The 24297-nt window shown below is 44.7% G+C and overlaps 1 protein-coding gene across 2 annotated transcripts in view; it reads right to left on the minus strand.

The window, feature by feature from the left end:
• The window catches only part of LRRC49 (leucine rich repeat containing 49), a 328874-nt gene that overhangs the window by 276824 nt on the left and 27753 nt on the right, over positions 1 to 24297 (minus strand). Inside the window, exons 3-5 of one of the 2 annotated variants that reach the window (XM_068106816.2) lie at positions 21458 to 21688; positions 16666 to 16771; positions 2627 to 2830 (exon numbers count right to left, since the gene is read on the minus strand). In XM_068106816.2, the coding sequence (XP_067962917.2) occupies positions 2627 to 2830; positions 16666 to 16771; positions 21458 to 21688 (541 nt within the window). Of the gene's footprint in view, positions 1 to 2626; positions 2831 to 16665; positions 16772 to 21457; positions 21710 to 24297 lie in introns of both variants that reach the window. The other variant, XM_068106815.2, reaches the window with a different exon arrangement.

Genomic DNA, 24297 nt, shown 5'->3' on the forward strand with positions numbered 1-24297 from the left:
ACCGCAAGAAGAGAGATTGAGATGGGCAGAGAGAGGAGGAGACAGCTGTGAGTCACATCGAGGCTGAGAGGGGACTTTTTTTGGATATTGGTCGCGAATGAGTTGAGGCTTCCCGGGGGGAGGGATTGCCCGCGACATCGTCCTATATTGCAATTGCAATTAAACCTGCATCTCAGGTTTTATCACCAAGTGTGAGTTATTGTTGGAGAGAAATCAAGCGCCTCCATTGCAGGCATATACGCCATTTTGTCCTCGAAGAGGCTGTCCGCTTGGTGCATCTTGTTTTGTCGTTGGGATTTCTATATCAACCTCATCGTGTTGATTGCCATTGGTTTCCACATCGGCTAAATTCCCTTATCAACCTCTCACCTCATAACTCCTCATCCAGTCGTGCCAATACCTGCCTGTGGTTTTGTCGTTCTGCATGGCTTCAACCAGCGGGGAGATCTGTGCACTGACTTTGGGGAATGTTACATTCCACTCACATTTGGCATGTCGTGAGTTTATTGCTTTGAGAGCATTGGGGAATGATGGTACCAGCATATGTATTGTTAATTTGATGCAAGTGACATTTTAATTGTACTTTCTTTAATAGTGTTATTATTGTGTATGTCAAGTTCTTAATGCAATTTTTTTTTTGTTCTACAATTGCATTGGTGTGGTTTTACCATGGTATATTAGAACATGCAAAATAACAAATCTTTCTGCCGTGTTCCCGCTCCAAACTCTGAGGTGCACCGTAACTGGGGTTTGGGGAGGTAATACGTAACAATATGTATTTGTATATATGTAGACAGATCACAGTATAATGTGCTGATAGGTACAGTGTGTTCAATTTATCATAAAATGCGCTTGGCACGATTGTCCTTTCGGCTCACGATTAATAGCCCACAAGTTCACCTGCGACATGTTCCACTCATTATTTTTTCCCATGCTATGCCATTTCAGCACAAATTTTTTTTTTCCTGCAAAAGACTAGTTGTTGGCACATTGCGGCACTGACATCACCTGTTACACAGAGTGTGCCTTGAAAACAATCCCGTTGCCTTTCTTTATCATGACATAAGCGCCTCCCACGTAATTTGAAGAGCTTTTCTCAACCTTGGTTCCATGTCGTGAGTTTATTGCTTTGAGAGCATTGCGGAATGATGGTACCATCAGTCCATCATATGTATTGTTCATTTGATGCAGTCAGTCCCAATGTCCCAATGGGGAGCATAAATCCCAGAAAAGCACAAATGGAACAGTCGTGGAATTATCAAGCATGAACAGTATAAGCTATATTTTAGTGTGGTGGAATTTTAAAATATTTGTGCAAAAGAAAATAAATATAAAAAATTACTTTGCTTTGAGTAACAACTGGACATTTTAAGTGTCATTATGTTTTCAAGCAAAATCCAAACTGTTGCAATTCAACCTGACAATTCAACCTTTCACAGGCCAATTCAACCTGAAAAGGAAAAAAATAATTGCCTTTAAAGAATTCCGTTTCCATCATCACTCCAACATCTTGTTGCACTCTTTGATCACAAAATAACAGTCCCAGAACGAAATTAAATCACAATATTTACAAAACTGGCCTTTTACCAGGGAAACTCCCTCCAGAGCAATTATGTGGCTGCATAAGCAGCGCTAAATCTCAGACGTCTTTTGCCTTGTCCATTTCGTTCAGAGTTGCAGTCCCACAACATCAATTAGATACGAGATTAAGCTTGTTGCAATCGTACCATGATTAAAAGTGTTCTTTTAAGTTGCCAGAGAGAGTTGATGTCACAATTGAATCGGATAATCTGCCTGAACTTCAAAAACATAATATTGTGAGAAACCTGTTACACCATGAAACTTGAAGTGATGAATGAATGAATGAATGAATGAATGAATGATCGTTTTAAGGCCATTTTCCCCGCTAGAGCGGGGGTTAGCCTTGCGGACCCCATGACAATCATGGTTCCCTGTTTGAGGCAATGTTTTTATGGCCGGATGCCCTTCCTGACGCCAACCCTTAATCGCCTCTTACGATGCGCAGGGATACGGTTTACCTATTCTAAATCGGGGTACAGACCGTGATCATTCATCCCAGCAAGCTGGTACTCAATTTGCCGACCTCGGAAGGATGACAGGCTGAGTCAACCCCCCTGGTGTTAATTTAGCGATCGACCGGGATTCTAACCCAGGATCCTAGGATCCCAAGCCGGCACCCTAACCGCTAAGCCAACACCAGGCTCATTCATTCCCAGAAGCAGAAATACAAATTGAAACTTGAAGTGATGAGAATGAGAATAAACTTGTGAGCCGGGTTTTAAAGTTTATGCATGAATCCAAACAATCACCCAAACAGTGAAATATAACATATCAGAACTATGTGTCATTTGTTCTTTGGCACTTTTGAACCAACCTAGATATATATGTACCTGACCAGGAGAATCTTAGTCCGTTTGTCATAACCAAGATGTTCGGCCTATCAGCTGAATCTCCAAGTGGGATCCTATGTGTCATGGCTTAAAAACTGTAATCACCATTGCAATGTGGTATTGACTATACTACAGTCTATTCAAATGTCAACCAGGCATGAAAAAGTTTCACGTGGAAAGGCCATTGGTGAGGGGGGAGGGAGGGTTGGCCTTACTTGTTCCTGCCCAGCATCAGGACACGCAGAGAGCTCAGAGCACCCAGACCACTGATCTCCTCAAGCTGATTGGCATACAGATCAAGGAGAACAAGGCACTGCAGCTGTGACAGATGCTGAATGTGAGGGATGCGGTTGTGTTGGAGGTTGAGTAGTGCAAGTTTCTGCTCACCGTGCAGCTGAGGGCATGCCGTGAGCCCTCGCCTGCAATGACACACGATCCCGCATCATATTATGAGCCACTTGTTTCTGACGTGTTCCCAATCATTAAGGCATCTCACCCTTTTCTGTCTAGACTCTAGAGTCTTCCTTGAGCCAATATAGAGAGGGAACACAGAACTGCCATTAAGGATGAGGTGTTGAAATTTTTAAATTGTAGGATGAAAGATGAGAGAGAAATAAACCAGCAGTGAATATTCTATTCATGGCACGTCCACATTGTCAACATTCTTTCTTTTGCTCAGGCGAAGGGTAAAGCCCAAAATGTCAGTATGTTGCAATTCTTCATGGCAGATAACTCGAACCATTTTACCTTTGCCACTGAAGGTGGACGGAGGTTTCTGTTTTCACCCTTGTCTGTTTGTGAGCAGGATATCTAAAAAAGTTATGGAAAGATTTGGATGAAATTGGGTGGACAGGTTGGGTGTGTGTCAAGCACGAATTGATTAGATTTTGGTGAAGATCCGGATATCATAATGTTTCCAAGTGATTCTTCACCATTGAGAGATGAGGCCAAAAACGATATATAGCACGATAGCTCAAAACGTTATGGACGGATTTGGATTAAATTGGATAGACTGTTTGAGTATGTGGCAAAGAGGATTTTATTCTATGTTGGTGAAGATCCGGATCCAGATATGAGAATTTCCAATTTTTTTATGATTCTTCACCATTGAGGGATGCAGACAAAAACTAGTGGCCTGCAAAAGTATTCACCCCCGACCAATAATGACACATTCAGATGATTTACAAATTATGCGGAAACATTTTTTCTGTTATAATTGTTATAATTGCACTATTAATTATATAATTATAACACTAAACTGTTAAAATTGAAGGAGGTTCCCTGTCAGGAATACCTGCAAAAAAACATGTACAGATCCAAATTCACTGGTTGCAAAAGTATTTGGCCCTTAGATCAGTACTTTGTGGAAGCGCTTTTTGCAGCAATGACTGTTACAAGTCTTTTTGGGTAGGTCTCTACCAGCTTTGCACAGTGAGATGGTGAAACCTTTGCCCATTCTTCACGTGAAAATTGCTCTAGTTTGAAAGGGATCATCAATGGACTGCAATGTTCAAGTCTCGCCATAGATTTTCAAATGGATTCAAGTCAGGACTTCGACTGCGCCATTCAAGAACAATTTTTTTCTTCTTATTCACCCATTCAAGTGTGGCTTTAGCTTTGTGCTTCGGATCATTGTCCTGCTGAAATGTGAATCTCCTACCAAGTTACAGATTCATGGCTGACTCAAGCAAGTTGTCATCAAGGATTCTCCTGTACTTTGCACCATTCATTGTCCCTTCTATCCTGACAAGCTTGCCAGTCCCTGCTGATGAAAATCAGCCCCATAGAATGATGCTGCCACCACCATGCTTGACAGTAGGGATGGTGTCGATTGGGTAATCTGCAGTGTTGAACTTGCGTTAGACATAACACTTAGAGTTAGAGTCTGGGTGGTGTGATATGTCTTACACTTCTTAATTATGGATTTCACTGTACTCAAAGGGATAATGAGTGACCACCCACAAGGTGGTCACTTAACCCTTTGTGGGTGAGCTTTATTTTTAAGTTAAACCACTGATTACATTACATACAGGTTAAACCTATCACATGTATTTTGTAACCTTTCAAACAAATAATTTGCTCCTGAATTGATTTTGGGTTAATTGGGCAAAGGGTTTGAATACTCATGCAACTGAGAATCATCTGAATTTCTCTGTTAATATTACTTATTTACATTCTATTTGCATTTTTCAGCTTCATTACTTTGGAGTAGTTTGTGAAGACTCCACATATTAAGTTTGATTGAAAGCATCATGAAATAAGCTGGCATCAAATAAGCTGGCAGGTGGCATCAAAATGTGAAAACTAGGGGGAGGGGGATTGCGAATATTTTTGCAGGACACTGTATGTTTACTGTAATGTACAATACCACTGTAGAAGGTAGGTTGGGGGCAACAAAAGAGAGGTTACGACGTTGGGGTAACATGCTTGCAGCATGCAGGAGTGGAGGTTGTGGAGTGTGAGTGTGTGGGAGGTGCGGAGTGGGCAGTAGAATTCTGCAATTTTGCACACCGTACATAATAAATAAAAACCTCCTTACGAACTCCAATATAAATAAAAGCCCTTTATGCATCAAGTTAGTTACACGTCATAAAGAGTCATGTAGGTTTTGTTCACAACCGGTTAATAGTCCGACTAAAGACAATCAGTTACACAAATAAATAAGTTAGAGGCAAAAAATGAGACCATCAGGATTCACATGATAACAAAGAAATCTCGATTTTTTTTTCTTTACATGATCTCAGGCTCTTTTGGGGTAGCAACAGACACATCTCACGCATATGGACATACAGTACAGACGAATACACAAGACACAACACTGAACTGGTAGACAACACAAACACAACCACTGAGCTTGGGGAAAGTGTCATCAATTCCAGGGGCACTCTGGGTACCAGTGACGTCACAATGGGGCCACCTTTCTCACCGCACTTAGCAGAGCATTTCTGAAGGATGAATTTCCTCCTCCCGGTGGATGCCAACCTACTGGGATTGGCTTTGCCCTTATCATTTTAAATGTGGACGTGAAGCAAGGAAGCAGCATGTACCATAAGGTCATTAGTTTGAATCAGCTGTGGTTTGAACCTCTGACCTCCCATACTTAGAGCGGACATTGTAACCGTTACACCACCGAGTCTGACAAAGACTATTTAGCAAATATTTGTGCTTTGGGCTTCAAAATCAGCCATGGCTGACAGTTAAATCCTTACCATGCAGGATATAAGCTTTTTAATGGCTGGCAGGATGGCCTAGATGTATATATGCAAACTCACTTCTAAGCTGTCTAGCCTGCGTTTGAATCTTGGCCAAGCTATAAACCGTCATGCTGGTGTTTCATAGGCAGGGTGATTCATCAACGTGTGTGCTGTCCCTCAGATGGAAGTTTAATTGGGTGTGCCATCTGCCAGCATTAGTTGGTGGACATTAAAGGGCATTAGTTGGTGGATTTCAAAGATCTCAAGGTGTCATTCGTGAAGAGTAAGCAAGCTATCGCTGGCACCCTGGCCAAATTCCAAATTCATGCTTTAACATACAGAGGGCATTGCACCCGAGGAACAGCCAAACCCTCAGCCAATGATGCTATCCTGCTGCTTTGTGCTGCATACAAAAGAAGAGGAGGTTTCATATGTTACAAATAAGAGGATACCGAGACAGCTGTCTCATTTGTCCTGCGCACACACAACATTTTTGCCTTACCACGGTTCCCGAGTAAAATTGCTCCATCCCATCAAACATTGACCAGCAAGGGGTCTGGGATTGCAATAGAGGGCTCTTTGTTTGGCTTTTTAGAATGAAGTAAGGAAAAAGCAGATGGAGGCACTTTGCTTGTACCTGACAAGGGTAAGCCAAGACAGTGGGACATAGAAAGAAATAATTTTCTTAATAACAGATAATCTCCTGCTTATTTCACCAAATGTACTCTCTCTGCAGGTGAGACCTTAAGTTTATGAAGACGAAAAATCTATTTCGAATTGCAAAAAAAAAGAAGAAAAAAAATGGCAGACATTTGTGTAACGTGGTTGGACTTGCAAACAAGTTAACTTCTGAAAAACAGTTATGGATCATTAGTATTCATCTAATCTGCCAATGTCAAGGTACAGCTACTCTGAGTACCCAAATGTAATTTTCATATAAAACAAGTGTTAAACAGCCAATCATATGATCTAAATAAATAAATAAAAAGAAAGAAATGCTGTTTTTCTTCGGGGAAGCAGGAGGCGGTGCACAATATACTCTTTCTTTTATTTGGGGATGTAACATGTATTAACTATTACATGTATGGTATGCACTTTCATGTTGTTAGAGGGGAGGAGATACAATATGAGGTGCATGCACTGAAAGAGCTGGAAAATAGAATAGATGCCGATGAAATTCCAATACAACCTTTTGATGTAGTAGGAAAGGAGGCAATTGGTGTGTTAACCACTAACCACTTTTTTGACCACTTTTAACCACTTTTGTGGGGGCCAAAACACTTCCCTACACCCACTACGAAATGGGGTCGGGGAACATTTAATATTACCTTCCACATAGCTACAAAGGTTTAGGCGCTACAGAGCAATTAAAAAATAAATAAATAAAAAAACCAACTTTTTTCCAAAATTTTGCCTAAAACACTCCCCGGCATTCACTGATGAACATCTGAAAGTTTCACAAAGATCCATTCAGCCATCTCTGAGAAAAATGGCGACACACACATACAGACATCTCTCATAGTATAAATAGCAGAGCCTTCGATTTTGTTGATCATGAATAGATTATTGATGTAGATTATTACCCCCAACACCAAAGGTGGATGTAAGTTATGTTTTCACCCCGGTGTGTTTGTTTGTTACCTGAGAAATCGAAGATTACCAAGTATTGCAGTTGGTCTGGTCTGTTATTCTGTGTCTGTCTGTTTGTCTGTACGTAAATCGCCTATGAAGTGATACGTTTTAAAACGTATAATATAGTAATGGACAAAGGCAGACAGAATCTCCGAGTGGTTTACTTCCATCCGAGCCCAGGAGTCACAAAGACGTCCACCAACGGAGCCACATCCAGCTATGTATAAAGGTACGTAACAGTCACATTCAAGTAGTTCCTTGGTATCACAACATACCTCTTCCCCCTTTTTGAAGACAAACATGCATATTACCCAACTTTGCAACAGAAGTTTTTATTTTTTTATTTCAGAATTTCTCCTGCAAGCATGTCAACAACTAAAGTTTGAAAACTTACAGAGAAGAAAATCTGATTAAATATGGAATCAGACACAATATTGCATGAGTTAAAATTTCCTTGAGCAAATAAACATATTGTTACTGATCGCGGTTTAAGATGTTAGTTACCGAGCGGCTTGGTATTGCCGCGACCGTTACAGGATCCCTGACTCACCCGATTCACCCAGAACTTTGGCCGTATCACACCACAGCTGCTCAATGAGGGAAAAGACAAAAACGACGCAATGCAAGAGGAAAAAGGAATAAAACGAGAAGACGTACAGACGAGTAATGGGGTTTATTATTTACACACACAAGCAAAAAGGAGCAATCAAGTTTTATTTACAACACATAAGACGCAGGTGACACAGTGCAAATTTTAGCTTACCTACAGACTTAATTAAATACCCAGGGACAGAACAAACAAAACAAACTCACGTATACAAGAAGGATGGAATGGAATGAATGTTGGAAGGAGGAATGGGAAGGTTCAGCTGGGGCAGATGGTTCGGGCTTGATCCCGCACGGGACGTCGGCTGGACCTCGACAGCCACCGATGCCACCGCTATTTGGTCCCCGCGGGGTAACGGGTTGAAGCTGCCTGGTGGAGTCAACGCTGCCTCTCTGGCTCAGCTCAGGGCGCCCTCTGCCGTCTCTGGCGCAACTGCTGGTAATGGCCCTTGGCACCTTCTCTCTCTTGGCCCTGGTGTCTCCTCACCATTGACAACTCAACGCAACCAACGCAACCACTGACCCCTCGACGCCACCACTTCTCACCACCGACTTCTTACCACCGCAACCAACGCAACCACTGACCCTCCTCTGGCAACCGACTCAGACCAACTCTTTGTGACCAACTCACTACTCACTTCCGTTTGCGCCTTTTATAGCGCCTCCAGCGATTACGCCGCCGGCGTTTTGGACACGCCCATCGGGGTGCTCACCTCAGCCCTGGTTGGTCGCGCGACCCTCGGGCTCCGCCCTGGATGACGACGGGCGGGCACGCCCCTCCTCCCCTCTGACGAGGTGGAGACACGCCTTTCTTCTCCGACTCAAGCACATGGTCAATGGCGGTTATTGGAGGGGAGGTGATTAAGAATCGAGGGCTCAGCAATGACGAGAGGGGATGTAATATGGAAATGGAGGTTTTGGGGATGGGAAGGAAAGGGAGATTTTGGGGATGGGAAGGAAAGGGGATCTATTCTCTTTCACTGGTGCAATGGAGTATTTCAATTAATGGAAGACACAGCCTTACACTAATACACATAATAAGGATATAACTGTCAAAAAAGATATATCGTGTCCTGCATGTATGTTTTATGGACTAAGTACGGGAACGCCCTTTGACCTTTATACAACCACAAACGGAGGGAGGAGGGGTGATATTTTACAACAACCTTTTACAACAACATTTTACCACAACAATAAAATAAAAAAACATTCTCATATCCACAACACTGCACCCTCCTCCCCTTAGGCACGTCCCGGGCCTATAACTTTTACCTTAGTGTGGCACGTAGGTGTAGTTCCCTCTACTTTTAACCTGACCCTGAGTGTGACAGTTTTAAAACATAAATAAATGTGTCCCGCTGCTCCATTGCACCCTGCCTAACAGACTTACGCCCACAGTTAACCGAATTGCGGAATGGTCTTCAAACTATACACTGACGGTGGGAAGCATTATTTACACTGACGCTATTTTTATTTACAAAACTAACCCAGGACCTGTGATTGTTCTTTCTGGGGGGGAGACAGTCTGCTCTGCATCGACGCACCATGAACGCACCCAAAAACGCACCAATACAAGCACCCAAGCACCAATCGGTGCAGTCACCATAGTTCATCAGTGTTCCATAAAAATAAAATCAACAACCCCTAACCCTGCAGGTGATCTCTTGCTCTTCGGCTCCCTCTGCTGGTTATTATTATTTGTTCTTCCAGATGTTGTCATTCTTTTGCTTTGCTTACTGGCGGCCTATTTGTATTAAAACTTGCACCCAATGTGTCCTTTTTATTTATTTTATTTATGGCCCACAGGGCCGACTAGTGTGGTTCACCTGTGGGGCATCGGTGCCCTGTGGCCAAGGTCCGCCAGCAAGATTTCAGGCCCTCATGGCCGGTTCCAGCAGAGGGGCCATGCCCCAACCCATGGGGTCCATAAGTGGTGCTCGGCCACAGGCATGTGGTCCATAATGTGGTGCATCGATGCAGACAGCTGGTTCTGGGAATTTCGGGCGCACAATGGCCGACCCACGCACGCTCCCCTCGGCACCCATTGGCGCACAGGTCATGTGGGAGACAAAAGGGGCAAGACAATTGAGCGAGGGGTAAGGTCACAAGGGTACACATCAATAAGGCAATGCAAGGCGAAATGCGTACGGAGGGCGAAGTGAGAAAGCTCGTCCCTACCGTACATCACCCCCCTGTCACCTACCCTACCCTTGCCCTTACCCCATATGTACAAAAATCTACACATTTACAAATTCGTCACTACTGTCACGTCTTCCCCATATTTCCCCTATACCAAATTCGTCTCCACAATCCCTCTACTTCAAAATTTGCCATCACCAAATTCATCATCAATCCTCATAAGGAGGCAGAGATGGAACATCAAAGCACAATGTCACACCCACGTCATGATGCGTCTCACAATCCAAACATTTGCACAGTAAAAAATAATTAAACATGGCATGGTGCGGAGTACCTGTCACCTCAGGTGAGTGGATGCAGACGGTGTGAGGAGATCCTTCATCCTAACTATCCTCTAAATGATTTTAACACACTTTACACTACCCGGGGTCTTTCCCTGCCAATCCATTGGCCAACTTACACTATGGGTTCTAAAAACCAATTCCCATTGACCAAACTGTGGTGCTTCTCAATTTGGGGTCTCACTCCCCCGATTCATCTCCCGGTGCCCTCGCACAATTTCTGGGCTGCGACGTGTAGCTCTCCCAGCAGGTCTACCCACCTGCACACCTCCACCACTGCAGTTGCCACCCGAGCTTACCTAGCTCCTCACCCTAACCTAACTAACTGGGGCAGGCCCTCTCCTGGCTCTGTCACCCCCTGGTGCCCTCAGGCACTGGGCTACCCGGGTCCGTCCTCCGGATCCTCGGGCCCCATCCACAACTACCGGCTCCCAGAGCCCACCTCCGGCCTCACCTGGCCGACATCCTCACAGTGGTGGAGTGCCCAAACCAACTACACACACTAACAGGCTACACGCCCAGCCATTTCCACAACACTAATGCACCCATCCACAATACCATTCTGCAACCGCACCACAAATGCCAATATCCAACCACAATTTACCTATACCCTCTACCTAACACTTACACTACCCGCCCCGGGTACTCGTGAAAGGGGGTCCACTCTTCCCCCATCCACACCTTCGCACCATGCACACCACTCCGTACCACTTACTCCAACTCTCTCCACACCACCTTTACTTGCACACCTGTGCTCTCACACCTGTGCTCTCATACTTGGTGCCGCCTGCACCCTTCTCTCCCCAAGCGCATTCGCGCTGATCCACAACACTCACTACTCATACACTGCTCCACACACCTGTCCAGTTGCACACCTGTGCAATTCTCAACCACACGGCATCATCTCAGCTAACTACTCCCCTCTGAAACTTGCGCTTCCCAGTCGTCCCTTTAAACTATTGCGCTCCCTCGTCATTATCATCCACACTAATCTACCTGCGTCCCCACTACAGGTATCAGTCACTAACTAACCTTAACGTCACCTAATGTCATCTTCTAGGGCCCTATCAATATCCTAACCCACCCGGGCTAGTTTTCACTGCCATACACCCCATAATCTATTGCTCCTTTGCCCCACCTGTGAGGGATGGTGGATTTGCCATCCCACCACATCGGGGGTCTCTCTATCAATTTTGCTTGTCCAAATTCCAACCAATTCAAAAATTTTCCATTTACTGCCAATTCTACCCACTATTATAAATTTCGTATCAAATCACGATCACTATCACTATCACCCGTCTACTTATTACATCCTCTCGGTGCGTCAATTCACGTCTACCGCCCGGCTTCGTATGGCCGAGCAATGAACGCGGGTCGTTTTGTGCCAGCGGCTGGATGCGTCCCGCATTCGGGGCAGGGACGGGGGCTTACCCGAGCCGAGATCCCACGCACCACCTCGGCGTGGAGCCATCCAATGTCCCGATCTCGACCTGCCGGCACGTCTCAACAAAACGTGGTCGCCATGACGACCCTTCCTATCCAGCTGCCCGCTCCGCCTAGTGGAGCCCGGACGCGGCCGTTCCAAGCGAGGCACAGCGTGGATCGCGTACGGCGGTTCTTTCGAAACCGCCGTGGTTCGGATCCCCGCTGGTCCTCGCGGCACGCGAAGCTGCCCGACGCGCACCGAGGGCCCGATTCGGCTATAAGTCGTTCTAACCGCTAAACCGGTTACCGTCGATGCTTCACCTGGACACTTACATGCATACGCTACCCCTTTCTTGCTCATACATGCAGCCGTTTCCATGCTCCTCGTCGTACCTTCTCTTACACACCCAGGTACACTCATTCCGCTCACAGACTTGGTCACACACCTGACCACCGAACACCTTGGCACACATTCGTCGCTCGCACACCTCACCAACACACCTCTTCGCACCCCTTTCTCGGTCACCTCCTTTGTGACAATCACAGGTGTGCTCTCACCCGCACACCCAACTACGTGCCTCACTACCAATTCCAGCGTGCATTCCCACTCACGCTCTACCATTCCAGGTGTGCATCCTTCCATTCCAGGTGTACATTCTCGCTCACCTGTCACAACCAACTCACGCTCCGTGTCACTCTCACTACTCTCACCTCCACTCTTGACAGCGCACTCACCCTTACTCTCGACAGCACACTCTTTCCTCATGCACCCGTCCGTTACACACCTTTCTCGCGCACACTTTTCCGTTACTTCCTCCGTAACACTCACCACACCGCGCTTCCATGTACCCCCTCGCACACGCGCTACTACCGACTCACTCTCGACAGCACACTCACTCCTTGGCGTGCACTTTTTCCTCACACACCCCATGGTCGGACATTCTCGCACACCTCTTTTTTCGCACACCAGACCTGTCGCACACTTCACCAACGGCCTCTCACGAACACCCGGATCCAAACCAATCCCCAAGCCGACTGAAGCTTTCCTCACATCATATACATTGCCACTCACCTCCGTACCTCGTCTCCGCACCTCCTTTGCCACCTGCAAACTCTTTATTTGGTTAGTGAGCATCACATCATGAGTTGAGCACCGACCTTGCACATATTCCATCACCTCCTCCTGGATTTCTCTTTTAGTTTCTGTTCGTCCCTTCTTAATTTCACTCACCTCTTCTTCCACTTCCTCTAATTTTTGTTTAACCTCTTTTATTTCTCGGTGCGTCTCCTCAAGTTCGTCCTCTAAGGCTACCGTGACCGTCTCTATGTGCATCCTTACCTCCCGGTCCTTTGTCTCCATTATCTCTGTCACCTCGTCCACCCTCATTGTCAGTTCCTCACGTACCATCTGACATTGCCTCTGTGTCGCTATCAAGTCATTTTTAATTTCTTTTTGTGTCGCCTTTAACACTCCGAGTACTGCAGTGTTCCTTTGAACCTGCTCCACTAACTTCGTTTGTCCCTCCGTCAGCTGTTCCACCTCCTCCGTCAGATCTTCTATTCCCCCTTGTAACTTAGCCGTATTATTCCTCACTTCTTTCTCCATACGCTTCTCACCTCGCTTTACCTCCTCGCGTAGCCCCGAAACCTCCTCACTCACACCTCGTCGTATCTCCTCCATCTCCCTTGTAGATGCCACCCTCATCTGTCCCAATTCATCCCTCTGAGCATCCAGTTTACTTTCTAACCCGATTTGCACCTCCTCTATCTGGTTCCCCATTCGTTTGATTTCCCGGGCAGATTGTTCCCCTATTTCCCGCAATTTGTCCTCCATCCTATTTTCTAACCCCATTAACCCATTTTTCACCTCTTTTATCCCGTTGTCTATCCCCTCAAAATTATTGTCTAACTTCTCACCGGTACCCCTCGCTTCGTCCCTCATTACCCCCATTTGGTTTCCCATTACCCCCATTTGGTTTCCCATTCGCTCACTATCAGCCCTCATTCCCACAATTTGGTTTCCCAACCGCTCACCCTGAGCATCCATTTTTGCCATCATTTGAATCATAAAGACTCGCATGTACTCTGGCATCTCTGGCTCGGCTGCCGTGACCATGGGCGTGGCTAAATTTGGTGCCGCTGTAACCACGTGCGCGAGAGCGCCATTTTGTGCACCTGATACCCCCTCAACCACACCTTCTTTACTCTCCTCCACCCTTTCCTCCACATACATTTCCCCGAGGTCCTGGGTCGATTCTACCCCGTCTATCTCTCCCACCGGCATCCCGTCGCCTTGACCAGCCATGGCGCGATTTCAAAATTCGGGTTTTTCTTTAAAAAAAACAAATTTCGGCAGCTCGTAATTTTGACCAAAAATTTTTTTTTTTTTCCTCTATTCGTTTTAAAAATTTGGTTCGGGCCTCGAATCCCACTCCCAGACACCAATTGTTACTGATCGCGGTTTAAGATGTTAGTTACCGAGCGGTTTGGTATTGCCGCGACCGTTACAGGATCCCTGATTCACCCGATTCACCCAGAACTTTGGCCGTATCGCACCACAGCTGCTCAATGAGGGAAAAGACAAAAACGACGCAATGCAAGAGGAAAAAGGAATAAAACGAGAAGACGTACAGACGAGTAATGGGGTTTATTATTTACACACACAAGCAAAAAGGAGCAATCAAGTTTTATTTACAACACATAAGACGCAGGTCGCAGGTGACACAGTGCAAATTTTAGCTTACCTACAGACTTAATTAAATACCCAGGGACAGAACAAACAAAACAAACTCACGTATACAAGAAGGATGGAATGGAATGAATGTTGGAAGGAGGAATGGGAAGGTTCAGCTGGGGCAGATGGTTCGGGCTTGATCCCGCACGGGACGTCGGCTGGACCTCGACGGCCACCGATGCCACCGCTATTTGGTCCCCGCGGGGTAACGGGTTGAAGCTGCCTGGTGGAGTCAACGCTGCCTCTCTGGCTCAGCTCAGGGCGCCCTCTGCCGTCTCTGGCGCAACTGCTGGTAATGGCCCTTGGCACCTTCTCTCTCTTGGCCCTGGTGTCTCCTCACCATTGACAACTCAACGCAACCAACGCAACCACTGACCCCTCGACGCCACCACTTCTCACCACCGACTTCTTACCACCGCAACCAACGCAACCACTGACCCTCCTCTGGCAACCGACTCAGACCAACTCTTTGTGACCAACTCACTACTCACTTCCGTTTGCGCCTTTTATAGCGCCTCCAGCGATTACGCCGCCGGCGTTTTGGACACGCCCATCGGGGTGCTCACCTCAGCCCTGGTTGGTCGCGCGACCCTCGGGCTCCGCCCTGGATGACGACGGGCGGGCACGCCCCTCCTCCCCTCTGACGAGGTGGAGACACGCCTTTCTTCTCTGACTCAAGCACATGGTCAATGGCGGTTATTGGAGGGGAGGTGATTGGGAATCAAGGGCTCAGCAATGACGAGAGGGGATGTAATATGGAAATGGAGGTTTTGGGGATGGGAAGGAAAGGGAGATTTTGGGGATGGGAAGGAAAGGGGATCTATTCTCTTTCACTGGTGCAATGGAGTATTTCAATTAATGGAAGACACAGCCTTACACTAATACACATAATAAGGATATAACTGTCAAAAAAGATATATCGTGTCCTGCATGTATGTTTTATGGACTAACTACGGGAACGCCCTTTGACCTTTATACAACCACAAACGGAGGGAGGAGGGGTGATATTTTACAACAACCTTTTACAACAACATTTTACCACAACAATAAAATAAAAAAACATTCTCATATCCACAACAATATTGTTGCTGTTGTCAATTGAGCTTGGAGAGCAAGGCAGGATGCCAGACTATATCGAAAGTACAAGATATGTCCAGAGAAGCATCGGAGGCCATTTCTGACATACAGGGCCTCCGTCCATTGTTTTTTTTGTTTATTTGTATGCAGCCTGTGGCTGGTTGGCTGCATCATTTTCTAGGGGCGTGGCTGTGCCTCTGATGCAATGCTCCCTTTCCAGCTAGCTGGTACTCAATTTGCCAGCCTCAGAAGAATGGCATGCTGTGTCGACCTACCTGGTGTTAATTCAACCACACGACAGGAGCTTGAACTCAAGATCCTAAGATCTTAAGCCAGCCACCTGAAACCGTTAAGCCAACACCAGGCTTCTTCCATTGTTCGAAGAGTAGGAGTAGCATGTCCAAGGTGGAGTGAACTAGTCTGAATCCAAATTGGTGATCTGAGATGAGGCCGTTGGAGAAAAGGAAGGATTTCATATAAACTGAGATGATGGATTCCATGATCTGATGATTGAAAGTAAACTGATAGGTCTGTAGTTAAGGGGATCGGTTTTTGAACCTTTTTACATAATGTGATGTTGGCTGATTTTCAAACAGATTGAGATGACAAAGGGAAAATTTTAGGGTGAAAAGGACAGAGTGCAAGAACAGTACGGAGTATGTTTTTAGGACACGTGGGCTGATGCCATCCAATCCAGTTGCAGAATCAGTTGAGTGTTGCCAGAAACTTCTCCTCCTTCTCAGGTGCAAAAGACAAAGTTCAAGAGCAGTTTGGTACGACAGGGAAGGATGGGTACCGGGAGTGAGCGGATGGGAACATAAGATTTGGAAGTAAAAACAGAATTGAGGCATGCCATTTGAAGTGAGGGAAGGGGTGGAAGGGGAGCATACACCAGAGACAGACATAACAAGGTGCCACTAGGTTTTAGAGGAGGGTATCTTACAGTACGGTAATTCCTCAGAAAACAGCAAAAAAAAAACATTTTGTTTGGCCTTATCATATACAATATACATAGCGGTATTGTTTGCAAGTTCATCAATTTCAAAAGCAGTAAAAAGGTTGCATGATGCATTGCAGGCATATCTTTTCTTTGAGACCTGTCTCACCTGTCCAAGTTGAGTCTGTCTGGATTATGTGGTTTTTTACCAAATGTCCGATAAACAATCGGAATTTCAGAAGACGATGAAGATTCAATGATGTTCCCCTGCTCACCTGGCGAACACAAACACAAAATGTTTTCACATACAATGTCGTTCATCAGCAGCGATGATAAATATTTTGCAAACTGCATACACCTGGATTGTACCACACACCTTACAGAACATTGGTGCTACCAAAGCAGTTCATTGACATGGCAATTTGCAATCATTCAGTGCAGTAATTTATAACTTGTTCAGTGTGGCGGTGATAGCTCGCCTACTCTTTGCAAAAGACACCATGTAATGTTTAACAGCTACCAACTAATGATGGTAGACGGTGCTACCATTTGAACATCCATCGCGGCACACATGTTGATGTATGTCCATGCCTGCGAAACACCAGGATGGCAGTTATAGCTGGGCCGAGATTCAAACCCAGGCTAGGCAGCTCTGAGGCCAGTGTGCATACCACTCGGCTATCCTGCCAGCCCCAGACACCAAATAGGCAACCACACAATATTAATCTTGAACGAAAACTAATCAAAAGGAAAAGTTTCAAAACCAGAATTCGGCTCGATCAGTTAGTTTCCAATTTTATTTCACTTTAAATCCCTTTATGAAATTGCTGAACACATTAATCTATTTGAAAAAAAGCACAGTCTGAACTCAACTTAGCATGCTTTATCAGTCTTTAAAATAATTTGAAAATCGGTTGGACTGAACAAATACACACTCTCCCCATTTTCCTGGTCTTTTAAAAACAGCTGACAGCATTTTCTAGAATGGAGATGAATATGATGTGTTGACAAACACTTTTATCAAGCCAGCATAATACCCTTGTTTCTCACCAGCAGATTTACACTAACTACAGTCACATGAAAAAGTAAGTACACCCCAAGTAAAGTTTTGACTTTTTCAACATATTTCAACATACAGCTATTTGATCTTCATTTCAACAATATTGAGAGATAAAGGTGATATAATATAACAAATATCATGAAACATTTACATTTAGTAGTCCATTGTATAATTTAAATAAACATAAATGCAAATTTCGCATGTGGAAAAAGTAAGTACACCCCTACATTTATCACTACTTCAAATACCTAAAATTAGAATCAGGTGCACCAGCTCAGGTGCAAATGATTAGCACATCGTTAGAGAGGATCTTGGAGGAACCTGCCTTATTTAAACATCAGACATTTAGTTTGGTTTGCTCTTTGTTGTTGAAGTGTGCGGTGTCACCATGCCTAGATCAAAAGAGCTCTCTGAGGCCTTCAGAAAGAAGGTTATAGATGCCTACGAATCTGGGAAGGGATTTAAAAAGATATCCAAACAATTTGAAATCAATCATTCGACTGTCCGGAAGATCATCTTCAAGTGGAGAAGATTCCAAACAACTGCCAACTTGTTCAGGCCAGGCTGGCCCAGCAAGTTCAGCCCGAGAGCAGACCGCAAGATGCTGAAAGAAGTCTCGAAGAACCCCAGAATGTCATCACGGGACCTACAGGTAGCTCTTGCAACTGTTGATGACAAAGTGCACGACTCCACCATTAGAAAGAGGCTGCACAAATTTGATCTACATGGGAGGTGTGCCAGGAGGAAACCTTTTGCTGTCCAGAAAGAACATCAGGGCAAGACTAAAGTTTGCCAATGAACACCGAGGCAAAGACCAGCACTTCTGGAACAATGTGCTCTGGACAGATGAGGCAAAGGTAGAGCTATTTGGCCACAGTACCAGAAGACATGTTTGGCGAAAACCAAAGACAGCATTTGACCACAAGAACCTGATACCAACTGTAAAGCATGGTGGTGGAAATATTATGGTTTGGGGCAGCTTTGCTGCATCAGGGCCTGGGCAGCTCACCATCATAGAATCCACTATGAATTCTTCATTGTACCAGAGGGTGCTTGAGGATAATTTGAGGCCATCTGTCGGAAAGTTGAAGCTCAACCGAAGGTGGACCTTGCAACATGACAATGACCCTAAACATACCAGTAAAACCACCAAGGAATGGCTGAAAAGAAAGAAATGGATGGTTCTGGAATGGCCAAGTCAAAGCCCGGATCTAAATCACATCGAGATGTTGTGGGGGGATTTGAAACGAGCTGTGCATGCAAGAAACCCCTCAAACATTGCACAGCTGAAAGAATTCTGCATGGAGGAGTGGGCAAAAATTTCTCCCAGTCGATGTCAGAGACTGGTCGACAGTTATAAGAAACGCCAACTTGAGGTTGTTTCTGCCAAAGGGGTCAATACCACCTATTAGAGCCAAGGGTGTACTTACTTTTTCCACATGTGAAATTTGCATTTATGTTTATTTTAGTTTTTATACAATGGACTACAAAATGTAAATGTTTCATGATATTTGTTATATTATATCACCTTTATCTATGAATATTGTTGAAATGAAGATCAAATAGCAAAGGTGGGCGGTCCGCTTCGAAAGTCCGCTTATCCGCTTATCCGCTGCAGCGGACTAACGTTTTCGAAGCGGATAAGCGAATCGGAACAACCCCCGGAAACCGAAGCGGATAAGCGTAAGCGGACTACCGAAAAATTAAAGCGCATCGCGATTCGCCAAATCAGCTGTTAGCCTGAGCCGTTACTCTAGAATTGTGAATATTTATTTAAGTGAATAATAAGTGAAAACTGAATATTTTACTGGACGCTAGAGCGGCAATAACGTCAAGATGGAGAGATTTCTGACTCTCCAGCCCAGCGGCAGTGCCAGGGACAGGCACACGAGCGACGCAAACCAGCAGTCCCAGCACAGCGACATCCACAACCCGGCGGTCAACATGATGGGGGACGTGGAGGACAGTCAGGAGATCTGCGCCCTGACCCCTCAGCTCGCGCGCAGCGAGAGCAGGATGTCGCTGGACTCAATCGAGTCGGCTGAGATCAACGTGACAATGGACACAGACAATTCCTCAAGAAGGCCCACGAGGTGGAGGAGGAAGACGAGGACTAGTCAACAGACTGCCAGTCTGTTGACTAGTAGACTCTCTTGTCAAAGAAAGGACGGGCAAATTGATTTTTCTTTAATGTAACTTGCATATATTAAAATTATATTTAAATTAACTGTAGAGTAGAGTAGAGTCGAGTGGAAAACTTTATTTCAATAAATTTTGAATAAATTTTATTTAAATAAAAATGTATATTTTTGATCTTAAAAGCTTTGTTTGTCTTTGTAGTAGTTAGAAATGGCTATTTAGGCTTAAAACGCATTAAATTCCCTTTAGAAACATCAAAAAGCGCTTTAAAAACGTCGAAGCGCTTTAAAAAAATCGAATCGAAGCGGATAAGCGGATAAGCGGTAAGCGGACTAAGATTTTCGGCCGCTGAAGCGGATAAGCGAATCGGACTACACGGGCTGGCGGAGCGGATAAGCGGTAAGCGGACTTAAAATTTTCCGAATCGCGCCCACCTTTATCAAATAGCTGTATGTTGAAATATGTTGAAAAAGTCAAAAATTTACATGGGGTGTACTTACTTTTTCACGTGACTGTATATATATATTATGGTTTGGGGCAGCTTTGCTGCATCAGGGCCTGGGCAGTTCACCATCATAGAATCCACTATGATGGATTCTATCCCTGGTGTTGGCTTAGCGGTTAGGGTGCCTGCTTGGAATCTTAGGATCCTGAGTTCGAATCCCGGTCGACCGCTGAATTAACGCCAGGGGTGTTGACTCACTACTCAGCCTGTCATCCTTCCGAGGTCGGCAAATTGAGTACCAGCTTGCTGGGATGAATGATGAGCTCGTTTGGCGGATGTCCGGTCTTACTGGAACAACGGCAGCGAGTTACTGCATTAACCAGCAGCACCTGTGGTATGCTGTAAAATAAGGGCGGTGCACTACGGGTATTCCCTGTGCGTCCGGCGAGCCACTGCACCACACTTCCCTTCCGGTTGTCGGGCCTCGGCCTGCCACTGGACTTTGGGTTGTTTGGCGAGAGGGAGTGACTGACTTCTGCGCAAGGTCTGTTGCTCCTAAAACGTTCGCGCAGTCTGTTACCTAACACCAACGCTGTAACGGCGGGGCGACATGATGATATATATATATATATACATGTCAATTTGGCCTGAGGAAGCTTGCTGTGAACATCGCCTAAGACCAGATCTTTTCTTTGCTTATTACTTAAATTAGCAGAGTATATCTCGTAACGTTTTTGTTTGGATGTGCCTTTCTTCTTTTAAAAAAGAATTAGATATCTAATATATAAAGCCCTTTCTAACCACTGACTCACTGACTGACTGACTGACTGACTGATATTAATGTTCGGTACCTTCCAGATGTCGCAGAAAGCTTAAATTTGGCATGCCGCCGGATATCAAAGCCATTACATCAGGGAAAAAATCAGAGCCGTCGGCGGAAAGCGTCCGTAAATGAAATTTACATAAAAAACAAATGTATTCGTAAAAAATAAAAAAAACCTCAATCAATATCTATCATTAGAAAATTGTCATTTATATAACTGTAAGCTGTGACATAAACATCGCAATGAAAATTTACATAAAAGCCGTAAACAAGTCCGTAAAATAAATAAATAAATGTGTGTATATATATATATATATATATATATATATATATATATATATATATATATATATATATATATATATATATATACACATATATATATATGACTATATGTATATTGTATAAATATATATTTCAACTTCAATTCAAACGTCTCTGCCCTTCTGCACCTCTATCCTACCTCTGTCATTCCTTCACATGCAGACACTCACCAGGTACATAGGACTGAGCAACCTGGTTAAGAGCTCCAGCTGATCCAGAGTGCTGAGCGGCATGTCGTTGTGATGTCAGACCGGTCACTGTAAGCACTGCATCTCCAAGTGCTGGCAAAGATGTCGTTTGCAATGCAGTGGCCCTCAGCGACCTTGTTAGTTCCATGCCTTGAACTACACCTGGGGTGCGCAACTGCTTCACCTGGTTCTGCACATCAAACCGGCCATCTCCTGGAAATGCATCATCAGCACCTGTGCAATCACATGAGACACTGTACTTCAGTCAATATTTGTATAGCAGTGTATTATGTACTTCATCTAACCATAGAGGTGACCCTCATGAATAAAGCACTAAGCAATCAAATAAAAAAGAAATTAACATTACCAAGTTCATAATATTCTTTCAACATGAAAATATTGCAGTGGAAATGACTCTTAGTGGGTTAAGGATGTTTAATATAGCATAGTTATTTATTTAATGAGTGTCTCAGCATATGTGTAAAGTAATTAAATGTGATATTGCATCGCTTATGCAATTGTTAGAAATGGAAATACAATTAGAAATGTTAGAAATGCAATTGTTAGAAATGGACTTCTACAACACCATCAACCATCCCCATTGTGTGTATCTAAAATAATCAACCCAAACATCAAAATAAATCAAAATAATCAAGCCTGATTTTGGCTTAGCAGTTAGGGTGCTGACTTGGGATCCTAGGATCCTGAGTTTGAATCCCGGTCGATTGTTGAATTAACACCAGTGGGGTTGACTCAGCCTGTTATCCTTCCGAGGTCGGCAAAATTGAGTACCAGCTTGCTGGGATGAATGTGCCGGTGTGTGCTTTGGTTTAGAATGGGTACACCATATCCCTGCGTGTCGTAAGAGGCGACTAAAGGGTTGGCATCAGGAAGGGCATCCAGCCATAAAAACATTGCCCCAAAAAGGGAACCATGATGATCGTCATGGGGCCCGCAGGGCTAATCCCTGCTCTAGTTTGTGTCTGTGAGTCAAATGCTATTCCATGTTTGCTTCCATACGAGGTATGAAAAAAAACAGACATCCATGTACAGTGCATTCAGAAAGTATTCAGACCCCTTCACTTTTTTCACATTTTGTAATGTTGCAGCCTTATGCTGAAATCGTTTAAATTCATTTTTTCCCTCATCAATCTACACTCAATAGCCCATAATGACAAAGAGAAAACAGGATTTTAGAAAGTTTTGCAAATTTATGAAAAAGAAAAAACTGAAATATCACATTGACATAAGTATTCATACCCTTTGCTATGACACTTGCAATTTATCTCAGGAGCCTCCCATTTCTCTTGATCATCTTTGAGATGTTTCTACACCTTGAATGGAATCCACCTGTCGTAAATTCAATTGATTGGACATGATTTGGAAAGGCACACACCTGTCTATATGAGGTCTCACAGCTGACAATGCATATCAGAGCAGAAACCAAGCCATGAGGTCGAAGGAACTGCCTGCAGAGCTCAGAGACAGGATTGTGTCGAGGCACAGATCTGGGGAAGCCTACAAAAAAAAAAATTCTGCTGCATTGAATTTCTGTTTTGTGAATGATGGATCACATTAATCAGCGCATCCCCTCTCAATGTCAGACACCATTTACCAACTGGACAAAGACAATCACAGCGGACATGTAGGAATGTACAAAGTATGGCTGTCGTTCCCTGTGCTTCAACAATTGGATCTCATCTTTTGAGTAATATCATGAAAGTTGGTTCCGAACCGTGAGCAAGGCACGCAGTATCTCACACCTACGCATAATGGCAGCAATATTTATCGAGTCAAATTATCCTAAATACTTTGTCAATAAAAGGAATTTGTCCATACATTATATTTGTATTAGCCATGTTAACTCCAAGGATGAATATTGGTGAATCATCAACAGATGATCCATTGATCCATCCTCCTGTCCTATTGGTTACTGGGTGCCTCCTGCATCAACCAATGAACATTGAGCTTATTACTCTGAATCTATAAAAACGTGTTTTTGTTGCTGCTTCATTCTGTTCGCGATTTTCCCTGACGAGAGCGAACCGAAAAGTTTTGGAATGTCTCTTATTGTTGAAATGTTTGTTTAAAGTTTTGTACCACGAAAAAAAAAGATGTGCTGTAAAGTAATTTTTTTTAAAGGTGCCACTGCATATGACGTCATTAACTTTTACGTGATGGCACTTCTTGGAGTGCTTGCTTGAGCGTTTAAGTCAATTGACTTCCGTGGTGATATGGCAGCTTGGTACTCCACGAGGACATCCCAGGAGTTAGGAAGGCAAAATAAATTAGAGGATAAAAAGCAACAGGACAAGTACGATGTCTGAGAGGTATGCACACTTGTTCTAAGCCGGCAAGCCTGGGTTTGAATCCATACCCAGCTATAAACTGCCATCACGGTGTTTCACAGGCAGGGTGATTCATCAATGTTTGTTGTCTCTCGGATGTACGTTAAACTGGGTGTCACGTCTGCTGGATTTACCCCTCCCCTCCCCCCCCCCCCCCCCCCCCACTCTGTCCCTTCCTCACTCTTCCCTCCCGCTCCTCGCTTTTTCCTCCCCCCTCCTCGATCTTACCTCCCCCTCTTTCTACCCACCTCAGCCACGCACCCTCACTCCCCCCACCCCTACTCCCTCCTCTCCCTTTCTCCACATCCTCCCTCTCTCTTTCCCTCGCTCCCATTCCCCTCCTCGCACCACCCCTACCTTCCGGAGTGCAGACTATAGTGACATGTGATGAGGCTTCCTCTCCCTATCCCCCTATCCTAGACCCTATCACCCCCCTCCTTTCTTCCTCCATTCCTTCCTCCCCTGTCTCTCCTC

The sequence above is a fragment of the Myxine glutinosa genome, chromosome 2 (genome assembly GCF_964187855.1).
Source record: "Myxine glutinosa chromosome 2, kmMyxGlut1.1, whole genome shotgun sequence".
NCBI classification, from domain to species: domain Eukaryota; kingdom Metazoa; phylum Chordata; class Myxini; order Myxiniformes; family Myxinidae; genus Myxine; species Myxine glutinosa.